Below are 15600 nucleotides of genomic sequence, written 5' to 3'. Positions count from 1 at the left end.
TGATGTGATGTCTGTACACTATCAGGTTAGTACCTGATGTGATGTCTTAGTAAACGGGTGAATGTGTGAGGTGCTGAAGGTCACCTTACTGCCAGTTATTTCGGGATCCCAGTTCCCCTGCTCTGTTGCTACGGTTACTTCTAACTGCAACGTTGACCTGAGGACCTCCAACATACATCCAGGTGAGTCTTGTTGATCGGCTCACAATGATGCTCTAAGATTTTGACCTGCCAGCTCCTCCTCACTGGCAGGTGACATGACCTTTTTGTCTGGTAACACAACCATTATGCTGCGTTCACATCAACCGCGGCGCCAATTATTCGCGCGAGTAGATTACATACAAAGTCTATGCACAGACGCGGCGCGAATTTGCGAATTCGTGTCAATCGCCAAATCGCCCCAAACGCATGAGTTGAAATTTTTCAACTTATTCGTGTTACGCCCGGCGCGATAGCCTATCAGCGTTGAGATGTTTCTCCTGTCATCACTGACTTCCTGCCGTTGTTGAATCAGGAAATAAATCCTGTAGCCGTCTGTGTTCACCCAGAGCTCTATGATACCTCATATCAATAGAGACCAAACTATGTGTATAAATGTGTGTGTGTAAATCATATGGTACAAACAATGAATAGACGCTGCCGTGTTTACGTCTACATGACGGTATTGAGTGTTGGTGGAGCTGCTACAATGTTAGCATAGCCTAGCACCGCTCCATCCGCTCCATTGAGAAGACAAGTAGCCTACACATCGGCATCATTACGTAGTTATTTCAGAGTCCCTTTTTGTCGGTTTATTGCCGTTAAATCACAGCCAGATCAGTTTATTTAGTGTTCATACAGCTGTAGCAAACAGCAACCTGTGGCTTGCTAGACACAGTGAACACAGCTCGATAAAATCCACGGAGCTCCTCTGGACTATGTTATGAACGAGACATGACGGCGTTTAGTTTCCCGCGATATCTGTGACTCCCACAACACGTACTAAGCAGAAATAGAGGTTATTTTTTCCATGGTTAATGGCGGACAGTTGAACGGCTTTCAGGGCGATAAGCCCCGCCCCCTCTCCGGCGCGTCCAGTGCGATTCACGCGAATGTGCACAAATAGTCCCCGGCGAGACCGGCAGCGTGATTAACGCGAATATGCAGCGCGATGAATTCGCGCCGCGTTCGGTGTGAACACTGCATTAGTCTTTGTTGTTGGCTGGAGCGGTGATGTTTTAGTGTTTTAATAGAATCTTAACTTCTATGGTAGTTGGTCCTCCATGTCCCCGAGGAAAATTCCCACGGTATGTTTATGTTCCTGTCATATTTTTCTGTATTATTGTTGTGGTTATATTTTGACATTGCACCACATGTTCTGTGGTACTTAACCATAAATCCATTTGTCTTCCAGTGTGTTGGACCAACTGTTTTACAGTTCATTAACATTAACATCAAACCACATTTCATGGCAATTCTTCTGAAAATGTCGACTTGTTTGTGATCAGCAGACCTTCAGAGTCAGAAGGATCCATCGTCTGGTAAACATGAATGACGGAACCACATTCTGTGCCAATGTCTCCTGTAGAAGCTATTTCACTCTTTAATTATTCAACCTGCTAATGACATCTTTTTTGAGTCTGTACAAAATCTCTTGACGATACATCCAGCAGTTGTTGAGATTTTTCTGTCTGGACCATATTGACGGACCAATCGTCTTTAATCAGCAACACAAACAGAAATAGCTTGAGTCGTAGTCGTAAAGTCTTTAGCTCACAGAATCTCTCAGAACACACCGAAAGCAATTTCATTTGGAGATAACTAACAGTCTCATGCAAAGAAGCTCCCCTTGCAAATACACATAAACACACAGAATAATACTAATAACAATGAACTGCCTGGTTGGGAAAGCACCAATGTGTACATGCATGTACTACCCACACGTAGTGTACAGACTCAGTGCTGACCTTAGCGTTGGGCCCCTCCAAACCCAGGGCCATTAGCTGAGCTACTGTGTGCTCCCGCAGGCTGTTGAGCTCCGCCTGCTGCCGGCGGAGCTTGATCAGGAGCAGAGTCAGCTCCTCGGGCTGCACAGAGCAACACACAGAGGAGAGAGGAAGAGCTGCCACACTGACGACATCAACAACACCCGTCCACTGATTGAAATCAAACATGATGCAGTGACTCGGACCACCTTTAAGAGGAGAGGAGCTACTTCAACTAATGATCAATTCTCCAGTTCTAACCATTTAAACCCATTATTTTCAATCTGGAGGCAGAAGTATATTTCACGCTGATGAGTATGTTGCTTCTGTAGACAGGTCAACCCCAGCCTCACATTTCCTCTTTTTACATCTAGTTTAAACAGTTATTTTTATAATTAGTTATTCATTCAGGAAAGCTCATTGAGATCAGGATCTCTTTTGAGAGAGAGGCCTGAGAACAAATGACATAAACACAAGAAACAGAAACCTCAGCATGCACCATCAGACAGCCCTTTGGCTTTGCAGCCATGCAAGGTGGTGTCTAAGTTCTAGGCTTTAAAAGACACCACTTCAAAGGAGGCTTGGGACTGACATAGACATAGATGTGACGCTTGGTTTGAAATATTCATGACAGTTATCTGTGTTGCTAATACAGTTCAAAACTTCATTCTTAGCCAGAGGGGACAAAAAGAATCCACAACTGACATACTAATGCTTTATGAAGCTGCTCTGGCTAACAAGCGAGCATTACCTATTTACTATACAGCAGGTACAGAGCAACGGTAGCATCAACTCTTTCAAACTTAGCTGTATTGTGCTGGCCATGTATATATATAGTGTACATTTATCAGAGCATGCCTGAGGTAATACTGAACCAAATGAAAGTACAGTAAAGCTGTACGACTAAAACAATAAGCTAAAAAAGGCTGAAAAGCTCAGAAGAACTGCAGAGTCGGGATAATTCCCACTAGCTGCATCATTGCAAGTTAACCCTTTCTCATTACAGTTCGTCATTTGATTCATGGGTGATTTTTGTTTAGTTTGTTTCCTGTTTTATTTTGAAGTTCCCCACCTCTTGTGTGTTCACTTCACTTCACTTCCTGCCTTTGTGTGTTTTCCCACCTGTGTGATTGTCTGCCTCGCCCATGATTGAATCACCTGCACCTCCCCAGTGTATTTAAACCCTGTGTTCCCCTGTCTGTGTTGGTTCGTCTGCTCTGCTTTCATCCCTGCCGTGTTCCCTGTTAAGTAAGTTTGGTTGTTTTGGATTTTTTAGTTATTAAAATCACCATTCATATCCTTCTGCTCCCTGTGTCTCACTGCTACCTTTTGCCCCCCACAGTGATGGTTGTGACAGATATTACAAACATTGATTAGTGACTTTAAGCTGCATTTATTAACATCTTCATATTAACAATGGCTCAAATGACTGTGTGTAATGTGAGAGGGGTCACTCGTAGAGGCAGCCCTCCAGAGCTTTTTAGTCTCATCACTCTCATGAGGAGCATCCAGCTAAAGATCCAGGGAGCTCCCTGAGGAGTTGGTGAAGACCCAAACAAAGCTAAAAGGAGAGCGAGTAATGCACTTAACGTTTGCCTGGTGACCAAAACTTTGCTTCAAATGAATGATGATGATGTTGCTGCTTTAAGGGAAAGGATTGTTTCTCCAAACAGACTGAAGAGAATAATACAGCTGGAATCTTAACCTTTACATGAAGGATGAAGGCACACGCTCTCTTTTGACATGAGGCTAAGTGAGCTAGGAAATAAACTGCATCTGAGAGAATTCAATAGAATCTGTCCACTTGAGAGGAAATGTGGCACCCTTTCATTGACCTCATGACTTTGCTACTGGCTACTGTCATCTACTTTCAATGTTATTGTCACTTTGAAAAAGAGTAACCGCGTACACCAGTTCAGTTAAAGATGTATGGACGGACTGTCCACACAGACACGGGTCTCACCCACACACACAAATTACTAGGAAGTCTCTCATCAAACTGCAGACGCACTCGACTGCCGTCAAGCAATCACATTATTCACCGCTGGCTTCAAACAGAAATATCAGTCCTGGTCCTTGTCGTTGCTTACGAGTAAAGACCATTTTGTGTGCATGCGTGCTGTCATTAGGAGACAATGACATTGTCAATAATTACATTGGTCCTGCTGAGACAAAGAGAAGAAAACATCATTTGATGGATGTGTGAGTGTTTGAATGTCAGCGATGGACGGCTGTGCCTGTTTTATGGGAAAATAATGTCAAAATTCTCTTGACTCTGTAAGAGTTTACTGAAACCAGAGACAGTGGATCTCACAGCATGAGTGTGAGGGGAGCAGAATAACACTCACCGTCTTGCCTTGCAGAGACTGTGGGGTGATGGACTGTGGAGGGAGCCCGACTGCGATGGATCGTCGGTCAGGTTGATAGCCGTACTGTGGGGAGGGGGTGAGATTGGAGTGGATTTAACTAAGAAGATTATTGAACTCATAATAATAATAATAATAAATGAATAACATGCATAATGATTTGTAGTTAATTAGCTGATGCAAACATTGTCATGCCCTTTAACTGAATGTATCCACTAACAGAGAGGAACATGACTGCATCAAAAGAGACACATTATTAAAATGAGAAGGTAACATCATCATAACATCATCCTCTTATCTATTGGCCAACATCTGTTCTCTTTGTCAGCAGACACAGAACAATCATTGGACTCAATTAATGTCAACGTAGCTGAATTGTGCCGCTACAGTGGGCTAACAGAAATGTATTGCATTGAGGCAGCACATTGTTAAACTAAAAAAAGGCAAAAGTAAAATGAAGATCTGTCTTAAAGCCATTTCATCCTGTATTCAGTTTTACCGCTACAACAAAACTGGATGAACAGCTCACAGACCCAAACACACAGATTCACTGCTAAATGAGTTATAGGTAATATGTAGAGCTGCTCCTGCATGTTTACCTTATCCTATTATTCTCACAAAGAATTATATTCTGAATGAATTAGAACTCAATCAAATTTGAACCAAACTAGCTTTTGAACCAAACGTATCAAATAGCGCCGCTTGGTCAGTGCCCCTCGACATCGGAGGTCGACACATGGAGGACCCCCATGGCTGCTGTATGAGATGCAGCTTTCAACTAACTCCACTGTAAACCCTCACGCAGGCGTAATGGACGGTAAGATGGTAATTGGACTGTACTTGTATAGCGCACAGCTACGGGAGCAATTTGGAGTTGAGTGTCTTGCCCAAGGACACATGGACACGGACTAGTGGAGCCGGGGATCGAACCGTCGATCCTCTGATTGATGGACGACCCTGCTCGCCTAAGAACATGTAAGGTAGTGTAAAGTGTGTGAGAGTCTGCTTAGAGCGGGCGAGAGGGCTGAAGGATGGCTCAAACAACACAACGTGGTCTCATATCAAACTGAGTAATATCTTCATGGTCCACAGCACAACACGTATTTAACAATAAGGGCTCTAACATTGTGAGATAGCTACATCTTTTCTATTGGCCTGAGTCCATGTCACATGGTGATGTGATATGCGACAGAACAAACAGGACTTCTGTCCAGGACACAAAACTAGAAGTGTTCTTCTCTCGGAGCTGCAGAGTGTCAACCGAGATGAAGGTTTCTCGTTTCTGCCTTTTTACATTGAGTAAAGTATAAACTATCAAAGTGTAGACAGACCGATCAGCCCCGCTGAGTGTCGCAGTAAACACACAGTAAGCCCACGCAGCACGTGATGATAGTGAGATACCAGTGTTATGTGACCGGCTCTGAACAGTCGGCTTGAGTTCTGAGTATTCTTTCCGTGCTGATAGTTAGCAGTTAACTGATGACTGTAGATTTAGATTGTATGGACCCAGTGCAAGGGGGAAATGCTGACCCCTATGGGTTAGGAGCAGGTAGCCTTGTACTACACATTATCATCTTTGATTTTACTTGAATTGTTAACGAGAAAGTATCATCTCTTAATTTCCATATCATTTGAGTCAGTCTCCAGTGCCATGCCCTCTACCTTGGTGAGGTGCGTCCTGTGCCAGTGGTCCTGCGTCACGTCCTCCCTGAAGACGGGTGAGGACACCTCGGAGTGGGAGCTGCTGGGGTTGTGAGCGACCTGCTGGCGAGGAGGGGAGAAGGTGCTGTAGGGAGCCAGGGAGCCGTGGGATGGCGAGGTGGGGATGGAGTGTGCCACGGCGTGTTCAGAGATGTTACCCATGGTCTTGGTGCTGGGCAGAGTACCATAATGACCCACGGCTGGAACAGCAGGAGGAGAAGAGAAAGTCACAGTGGAGTAAGACGCTTTCTGTGATGGTCATGACACTAAACTTCTGTTTCAAAACAGAAAGAAAAAACAACTCAAATAATAATGACATAAGAATTTATATCATTGAGGCTATTTCAGCAAAAGCATGTCTAAGACTTTTCTAACACAAAATTAGAGACATGAGAAGAGGATTGTGCAAAAGGAGCTGCAACCCTTTTTTAGAATAAACCCTTCATTCTTTTTGTTCTCCATCTAACGCTGAGACATCGTCTGAGGCTGAAGGTTAAAGAAGAGGAATAGAGAGATATAATGTGGGGCTACATATCAGTATCCAGTTCTATTTCTATAAAATGATAACATCAAACATTCTACAAAAATAATACAACTGATTGGGATCAAATGAGAGAGAGCGAACACACTCACACACAGGTTTAGTGACATGCTCAGTAAGCTATTGTCAGACAGGGACTGACAGTGTAAGCTGGTATAACAGCTGATGGTTGAAACTATAACACAAAATGACAATTACAACACATTACACACACTGGGTCTTTTTGGATGTTGGGACATAAAACAGCAACCTTAACAGACGACTCAGTCCAACTCTAAGCAAGAGCACGGGAATGTTATTATATCTGAGTACAGGGTGTTGATCTGCTCCCATTTGCCCTTTGAGGTTTTAATCTAGCTAAGTCGTAAAATTGAGAGAAAGTACAAATCGTGTGCATTAAAACGCCAGGAGGTGGAAGACACAAATGTACGACACTACAGCAGGCTGAGCAGGGACAAGAAGTGAGGTGAACTTCCATAATCAGTCTTAATTTACTTAATCAGTCCGAATGTTAGATTTCTCTGTTATCTAACTCCATGTTTACCACATCTCAGCCCGTCTGTCTCTGCCTGTGGTGATGTGGTTAGACACTAATTTGTGCTTAAAAGTTGACCTTTTGTTTCATGATTGCATTGTTGTCTCTAGTTATACATACACTAAGTTATGAACAGGTTAGATTATATGAGTGTCTCTCTCCAGGACCAGATTACCCCCCTGGTGCCGTGGGCCCCAGTTTCCTGCTTGGACCCAATAGCAGGGCGACATTACGAGCACGAACTGTAATGTGGCAAGGAATGAAATCCTTAATAAAATATGAATAAAAAGTAGGAATGACATTGAACAGGATTTGCTTTGTTGTGAGGAGGATGTGGTAAGAGTTAGCAAGCTGTCTGAGCAAACTACAGGCTAGTGTGGAGAATTTCCTCTTGAAAACTCCAACCTCCCCTGTCATTGCTCTTACTGCAAGACAGGAAGTAGTATTTTCTGTCTGTGGTATCAGTACCTGTTGGCTGAGCCAGACTTTGCCTGGAGAAGGCCTGCCTCTGCTGCCACTCGTACAGCTGCCACATGGTGTCGTCCCTCATCGACCTCCTCTTGTCCGCTGTGGTGATGGTGGAGGTGGAGGCGGGACGGAGGGCCCTGTCATACACAGAGCCCGCCGCGCTGCAGATGCTGTCGGGCCTCATCATGCTGTTGCGGGGCAGCGTGCGATAGCCCTCCGGGTAACGAGGCACGATCTGAGCACGGTGGCTGGGCATGTTCCTGGGTAAGGTCTGGTAGGACGTTACACTGGGAGGGAAAACAGACCGACTGATGAGTTGTGAGTAGTCAGTCAGTAGTTAGGCCAGTTTTCACCATTTTCTTTATGTTGGAAAGGGGGGGGGGGGTTTCTCTGGTAATCCGGTGTCTCCATAAACATGCAGACCCGTCTGATGGGACATCCTGTAGCAGCCTGGTGTCATTGCATGTGATTTAAAGAAGGTAAACACAGTGGACAGCCCCACACAACACTCTGACCTGACTTATCAAATCCATTTCATTATTTCTGCACATTTGTTCCAAGTGTTCAGTTTGCTCTTGTTGACAAATGTGATGATTGTCAGCAGATTGACGTTGCACCTGTTTGAGGCTTCTCACCTGTTTGAGGCTTCTCACCTGTTTGAGCCTTCTCACCTGTTTGAGCCTTCTCACCTGTTTGAGCCTTCTCACCTGTTTGAGCCTTCTCACCTGTTTGAGCCTTCTCACCTGTTTGAACCTTCTCACCTGTTTGAGGCTTCTCACCTGTGCACCACAATACCACACAGAGCAGCAAAGGTGCAGAAAATACCAAACGGTTGGAGTGCTGCTTGTGCTGGTAGTTGGGCTGCATAGAGTTACAGAACACTTTCAAAAACAATACTCTTCATGCTTTACACTTTAAGGATGGCTGCATCTGACTCTCATTCTTTTGAAGCACAATCGACCAAAATGAGCAAAACACATGTTTGGTCCTTTTATTAGACTGTAGAAGAGTAAAGAAGATGGAAGAGGAAACAGTGGACAATGCTCCATTACATTAATAAGGCCTCCACAATAATAGGCCTGTCTGGACAATAGAGGAAACAGGGAACATTCAATATCTGTAGCGGACACTTGATTTTCTGGTAAGCTTTAGTGTAGAGCTTATGCAGAGTGTAGAGCTTATGCAGAGGTCTAACCCTCAATCTGACACGCAATCAGTCTCAACTCAATCAGCAGGACAGATGCCTGTTGACCCGAACTCCTCCAGCTAAAAGACCTTCTATTAAGTCACTTGATCATCTTGATCATCTTGCTAGGCACTGTAATGTTTGATGCTGCAACATTTTAAGGCTCTATCGCAACCTTTGCTGTGTTACTCATCTACACACTCACCAAGCAAAATGCCTTGATGATTGTGGTCTTCATGGTTCATGGATCCCAATAATACTCTTATGGGTCACTATAATCATCATCCATGGTGGCTGTGAAGTAATTCCTTCGCAGAGTAACTACACTGTAAAAGATTGGGTACAAAAGCCACAGTCCCAGTTCAGTGCAGAAATGAATTACAGGCTCAGCAGGGAAACACCGACGGGGATTTCATACTGTGAAAGATAACAACTGGATTTGAGACTGACTACTGAGCAGTACAAAGGAATCACTTTATGGCTAGAAAGGAGGAATAATTACAGCAACTAACAACTCTATCAATGCAATCAATCCTGTACATTTGAGCTTTCAGTTCCATGTAGCCCCTACTCATAACAGCATCACAGTCTTCCTTCTTCTCATTTCTTCACCTTTGCATTCAGCAGGGACAAACTCCTAGAACTCCTCCACCAGGCTGATCTGGCCTGTCTGGCCTGTTACACATGTCAGCAATATTATTTCATCCTTGTGGTTTTAGGTGTGCGCTTCTTTGTTGATTTGAACTGTCTTCTCTTCTTAGCTTTGTGTGCTGCGGCTTTTAGTTTGTTATCTTAATGCAAGACGATGAACTTGAATGTGCTTAAACAAAGCACCAGCTTGCATATGTTTCTGTGGATGGTTACAGACTGTTACAGATGTTTGTGTCCTGGTCGGATCACAAGCACCGTGGTCTCCCTGCTGGCCAGTGTGTGAGAACTCTGCTGAGGTGGGAGCTGGTACCAGAAGATGGGATGGCAGCAGTACAGTTTGGCAACGAAGCACACTGTAGCAAAGCATGTGCACACACAAACACGCGCACATACCCTCAGTAGCCTCTGCCCCGTACAACAGTCACACACCGTAGGCATGGCTACGGGACACATTGACATGGACTAGCAGAGCCGGGGATCGAACCGCCGATCCTCTGATTGAAGGACAACCCTGCTCTACCACTGAACCACAGGAGCTAACATGCTTGTATTATTCTCAATTCTCAAAGAATATGCTACCCCCATCCCTCCACACACAGTGACAGTGGGGGTTCTGAAACTGACAATTTGATTCTTTCATACTTTTTTCCTTTTTCAGACCTCTGACACTTTATATCTGAGCAGAGGACACCAACATGAACGTCTTTGAGGAGAAACTGTCCCTGCGTGAGACACTGATCCACAAGATGCTCTGCAGGCGCTCCACAGCAGCTTCTGTTTCTAGAATGGTTAAGAGGTCACATTTCATAAGTATACCTGTACTCTCTCTTCTGCTTTTCTTTTTATTTGAAGTTAGCTGCAAAATGTCAGACTTAAGACTGGGAACGCTTCCTTATTGAATTCTGCTACAGTACAGCCACTTAAAGTCAAACAATGCTCACTGGTGTAGAAGATCAACCAGCAAGCCTCAATTTAAGACCACACCACCTTCACTGTGAACATGTGTGCTCATTCAATTCAAATGATACACATAGCCACGCGGGTCCAGGTTTGTGTCATGTCTATGAGGGATCTCCTGGCAGGTATCCCCAGATGTATGCCCATGCAGACTGTATATGCAGACTGTACACTAGAGGGGAGCTTGGGCCGCATATTTCTGTCCAAACGCGACGGAGAACAACGAGCAAACAATCGACCTCTCGGGTCCAGAGGTGTGACAGCAAACTGAGCTGATGCAGAGAGACAGGTGGTCTTTCCTCAGCCCATCCCGCTGCCACTGTGACCCCACTACAGTGACCTACGTCACTGGTGCTTACTGTGAGTAATACTGCTGTTAGCAGGAGCAGGACTCGCTGTTAACAACAGTAACAATCAGTTCTACAACAAAGTTACTCTTTTATTTCCCTCCTTTGCACCAAGTGCTGATAAAGATGACACATGTGGCTCAGCAGCACTGAAGTTGCTCTGGTCTCATTACGGTCTCACTTTCATGACTTATTCATGGCAGCAGGAGGAGAGCGGAGCATCGGCGCTCTGTTCGTCTGTTCCACTGCGTTGCTCGGTTCAGCCGGCTAAATGCCGGCTGAACGCCAGCGCTCCCGCATGAGATACACATCTGTGATGACACAAAGTGCTCTCAGCTGCTGCCACACCAGCTCAGAGCAGATCAGGGACGGAGAAGATACACTGGAAACGAGGAGACAGATGGGATGGCAGAGATGAAGAAAGGTCTTAAAGTGTGGGGAGGAACAAAGGGAGGGCGGTTGAAATGTGTGCTGTTAAGTGCAGTGTGCTTAAAACAGTTTTTTTCTGTGTGTAACATCTATGACATAAGTTAAGCATTATGATAATTATGAAGTTAATACATTGCAATGATGCAATTTCATAAATCATCAAAATAATATAATTACAATTGGCAAAGCAGATTAATGTCTCCATTCACTTTATCATTTGGAGTATGAAGATCACTGACTGGTATCAGATTGGTACTCGTGAGAGGGGAAAGTGAAATATCCAAGAAAGGTAGTGACAGAAGGATGGCCGCAAAGATGGTGACCAGCTTGTGTGAGGTGCTGACTGCTTTAAAGTAAAACAACTCTTAGCTGCTGTGATTTATTGTGAAATGATGATGTATGAAAGGACAACGTGAAAGGAGAAGCTTGCAGTGATGGAGCTACAGAGGATGATCAGCTCAATGTGCAGCTGCCCTTATGTTTATGAGCTTTATAGTGTCTTTCATCTGTACACTGTACACTGCTTCACCTTTGACCTCACTCTTAGCACTCTAGTGCTGCTTTCAGAGAAGAGCTTTGAAGAGCCACAGTACTCTACCTGCTCAGCAGCAAACAGCAGACAGACAGTCAGAGACTAGCATTTAGCAGCTAAAGAGACGTTTCTATCAGAAGAGACCAAATACAGAGCTAAGAGAGAGAGAGAATACAGGACTCACATCAGGTGGCCAGAAGCATGACTGCTAATGTGGAGCTGTAACTCATGGATGTGTGAATAAGCAACGGTTTGCTTTAAAGGCTAAACTTGAATGGTGTTAGTATGAAACTGTGAGTTCAAATCAACACATTTCACTGGTCTTTGTTAAAAGCATTACGTTGACTGCTGCTAGCAGCAGCTGCTGTGGCTTCTGCGTCAACACGGACATCAGCAGGATAGATGTGTCACTCGCCACTGACCGGTTAGAATCATCTGCCCTCCCAAACAGAACATCACAAAACGTCAGACTGAATGAATGAAATGACAATCCAGTCTCTTCATCAGGCTCGTTGTAATCCTGGGCTCTGAATGGTGGGGCAACATTTGAACATACAGAAAGTTCTAGAAAATTCCTTAAAAGAGAAAGTGGACAGAACGAGCGCATTAAAGTCCTCAATTTTACATTGTGAATACCCAAGAATAACAGTACAATGATGTAAGCACACATGCACACGTCAGTCGGTCTCACCTTCTGGAGTCATCGTCCTGTCCTCTCGTCCTGTGTGTGCGGACCCAGTGTTCCAGCTGCTGCATGGAGTTGGTCCTGGACAGGCCCCTCTCTGGCTCCTGGACGGAAGCAGGGGACTTTCCTGGACCCAAAGCCAGGCTGCTGTCCATCTCTCCCGGGCTGCACTCCCCAGGCTGCTCCCCCACAGTGGACCCTGAGCCGTTGACCTGCGCAGGAATTTGGACATTGAGGTTGGCCTGGCCCTGGCGAGATGCTGACACTGCGGCGGCGATAGCGGCGGCCTGAGCCGGCTGCAGCTTGATGCTGTTGATTTTAGTCAGAGACCTCTCTGCACTCAGGTCTCTCTGGAAGCCATACTTCTCCCCACGGACCGTAGCATACTTCCCTGCATCTCTGAGAGTAGCGTATCTATCCCCTTCTCGGAGCGTACTGTATTTCTTCACTGCCTTCAGAGTGCCGTATTTGTCCACAACTTGTATGGTACCATATTTACTGTCCATCTCCCTCATTATGCCGTACCTCTCCGTCTCCTTCAATGACAGCTGTCTCTTCACCTCTCTCTGGGGAACGTATCTATGTCCTTCTTTCTGGAGTGTGTGCCTTTCTCCTATTTTTTGCAGTGCATATTTTTCTCCATCCTTCTTCAGCAGGTACTTCTCTCCGTCTTTAGTCGGAGCGTATTTATCCTCTGTTGGCGTCACACTGCACTTTCCGTCTACGTTCTGAACAGCATACTTCTCCAGATCCTTGTGAATTGCGTACACCTCTCCGTCTTTCTGCAGCAAGGATTTCTCCCCGTCTTTTCGCAGCATGTACTTCTCTCCGTCATTGTGGAGGAGATACCTCTCTCCGTCCGTCTGAAGCATGTATCTCACGCCGTCTCTCTTCAGGGAGTACCTCTCCCCGTCTCTCTGTAAGGTGTAGTACTCACGCTCCCTTTGGCCGTTGTGTTTCTCTGGGTCTTTTTGCCGTTTGTCGTCAACTCGCGATAAGGAGTGTTGTCGCACAGGCTCACGGTTGCGTTCGTTGTTCTGGATCTCAGGCTGGGTTAGGACTCTGTGGTTTAGTAAGTTGTTCAACTCCTGAGGTGTTCGCTGATCCACTTTCAACTTGTCCAGTCTGAGAAGAGAGATGGAGAGGGGTGTGACAAAGAGTAGAGATTTCTAAGAGCTGTCAAAGATGTCCCTCTGGGTATTGGCCCTTCCCTCAGGAGTAACTTCATACTCACACCCAAGACTTTAAACTTGAATATTTCCCTCTGTGATACTCTCGGAAAACATGAGCTCAAGCACACACTGTGTAGGATATACTGTATGTGGTATGTGTATAGGTTGGAGAAATAGTAGCAGTTTTTTCTAACTTTGAAACTTTTTCAGATGATCTAAACTACTGAATATGGTTTATTATCTATAGATGGGTTCGGGTCCCTCCTCGCTATAGTTTGAATTGTTTTGTGTGTGTAACTGTTACAGCTGTGACAGGATGCTGTTATCATTCAGCGCTGTGTATTTTGATGAATTAGTGCTTCATGACCTGGACAGGTGTTCCTCTGTCTATGAAAGACAGTCTGTTTATATAAACAGACACAAAACATATATCTTGATATATGTTTTTTACAATCTTCATATCCGTCTTGGTCCCTGTGTTGAGCACCGACCTTCTGACTGGTTCAGTGTGGACCAGGGCAGTATCCGTCATGACTTTCATCCAGGACTCCATCTCTTTGGCCGTGTCAGTGCAGAAATAATAGGTCCGCATGTTGGGGTGAGTGGCCTGTTAGTGTAGGGAGAGAGGGGGAGATATGTGAGACTAACAGGAGGAGGAGACACAGACAAACTGAGCAGGAGATAAAACAGCAGTGTGACGGGGACCTTGAGATACCAGCTGGAAGTCTTTACATCATTCCTGTTGGCAGAAGAGTGTGTTTGTGTACAGTATGAGAGTGTGTGTGTGTGTATGTGTGTGCTCCCTGCCTGTCTCTCCATGTGTGTTTCAGCTCAAGTGTGAAAACACAAAAGTGTGAAAGTCTTCAAGGCTCCTCTGTGTATCTTGGTATAGATCAGGGGTCTTCAACTAAAATTCCAAAAGGTCCAGATTAAGAAAATCTCCTCGTGCAAAGGTCCGAAACATTACAACAATATCTAACCTGTGCTATTTAGTGCCATATATATATATATATATATATATATTCAAGAAGTCTAGTAGTAGTAACGTGTCTGTGTCGTCAACAACTGTGAAATCAAATAAAGAAAGTACACATCAATTATATTTTAACAATTATTATTCTCAGTTTTCAAATGTAACTGGATGGATTATAAATAATACATCAATAAATGTTCTTCTCATTTCAAGTACAATAAGGGCTGCATTAAAGAATAACTGACAAAACAGAAAGCTTTTGAAGAAATGAAGAAGTGCATCTTAAATTAAAGTAATTCATTTCAGAAAAATCTATTTCACTGAATTATCCTGCAGCTTTAAATTCAGTTCATTCAGGTGTGAAGTGATGTCAATAAAAAAGACACAATATTATATTTGTCTCATCTTCTAACAAGATAAATCAGTGATCATGATCATGATCTTTATCTGTGGTTATTAAACCACTTGTTTCAGCTCTATTCTCTCTGGTAACATCATTGATTCTGATCATTTTGGGCTCTCAGGTTTATTTTCTGTGTCTTCATTTAGATGTGAGTGGGTACGTTGGTTCAAAGAGTTGTGCTTTGTCTCGTAGTGTCGCTTCATTTGCCGCTTTTATCAATAGTTACGGTTTCTGAACATATGAGACATGCTGGTTTTAACTGCCTGTGGGAATAATAAACATATAAGAGTCTGTTCATTCTTGCTTATAAATTATATTCTCTCTGAACACGTTTCTCTTTTTGGAGAACGTCATGTGAGATAACTTCTCTGATCAGCGCAATAGTCCTGCTCTTCTTTCTCTTTCCTCGTCTCTCCCCCGTGTGTCACGTTGTGTGTAAACCTCACTCGAATCAGGAAACGTGTCAGAATACTCAGATTTGATTGGCTGAGCTGCATCACGTGATTTACACCGCATTGGTCGGTGTGTTTCCTGCACCGCTGAACAAGTACCGTAACGGCTGAATAAGTTGCGCCGGTTAAAGTACAAACTCGGTGCTTATGTATGATTCCGAACTATCGATTTTAGGTCCTGGGTCCGGATGCAACTGTGTCTGGGTCCGGATCCGGTCCGCCAGTTGGGGACCCCTGGT

The 15600-nt window shown here is 44.5% G+C and overlaps 1 protein-coding gene across 9 annotated transcripts in view; it reads right to left on the bottom strand.

Moving 5' to 3' along the window:
- LOC116395730 (pleckstrin homology domain-containing family A member 5-like) overlaps positions 1-15600 on the bottom strand; it is a 120484-nt gene that overhangs the window by 24966 nt on the left and 79918 nt on the right. For 6 of the 9 annotated variants that reach the window (XM_031869813.1, XM_031869815.1, XM_031869818.1 and 3 more), the window contains exons 7-12: positions 14025-14140; positions 12368-13486; positions 7575-7861; positions 5992-6230; positions 4312-4395; positions 1946-2065 (exon numbers count right to left, since the gene is read on the bottom strand). In XM_031869813.1, the coding sequence (XP_031725673.1) occupies positions 1946-2065; positions 4312-4395; positions 5992-6230; positions 7575-7861; positions 12368-13486; positions 14025-14140 (1965 nt within the window). The remainder of the gene's footprint in view (positions 1-1945; positions 2066-4311; positions 4396-5991; positions 6231-7574; positions 7862-12367; positions 13487-14024; positions 14141-15600) is intronic. The other 3 variants (XM_031869816.1, XM_031869819.1, XM_031869821.1) reach the window with 1 other exon arrangement.

The sequence above is a fragment of the Anarrhichthys ocellatus genome, unplaced genomic scaffold (assembly GCF_004355925.1).
Source record: "Anarrhichthys ocellatus isolate YVR2014 unplaced genomic scaffold, GSC_Weel_1.0 scaffold49, whole genome shotgun sequence".
Taxonomy (NCBI): domain Eukaryota; kingdom Metazoa; phylum Chordata; class Actinopteri; order Perciformes; family Anarhichadidae; genus Anarrhichthys; species Anarrhichthys ocellatus.
The sequence above is the reverse complement of the archived record's forward strand: the minus strand, read 5'-3'. Positions and strand labels throughout refer to the sequence as shown.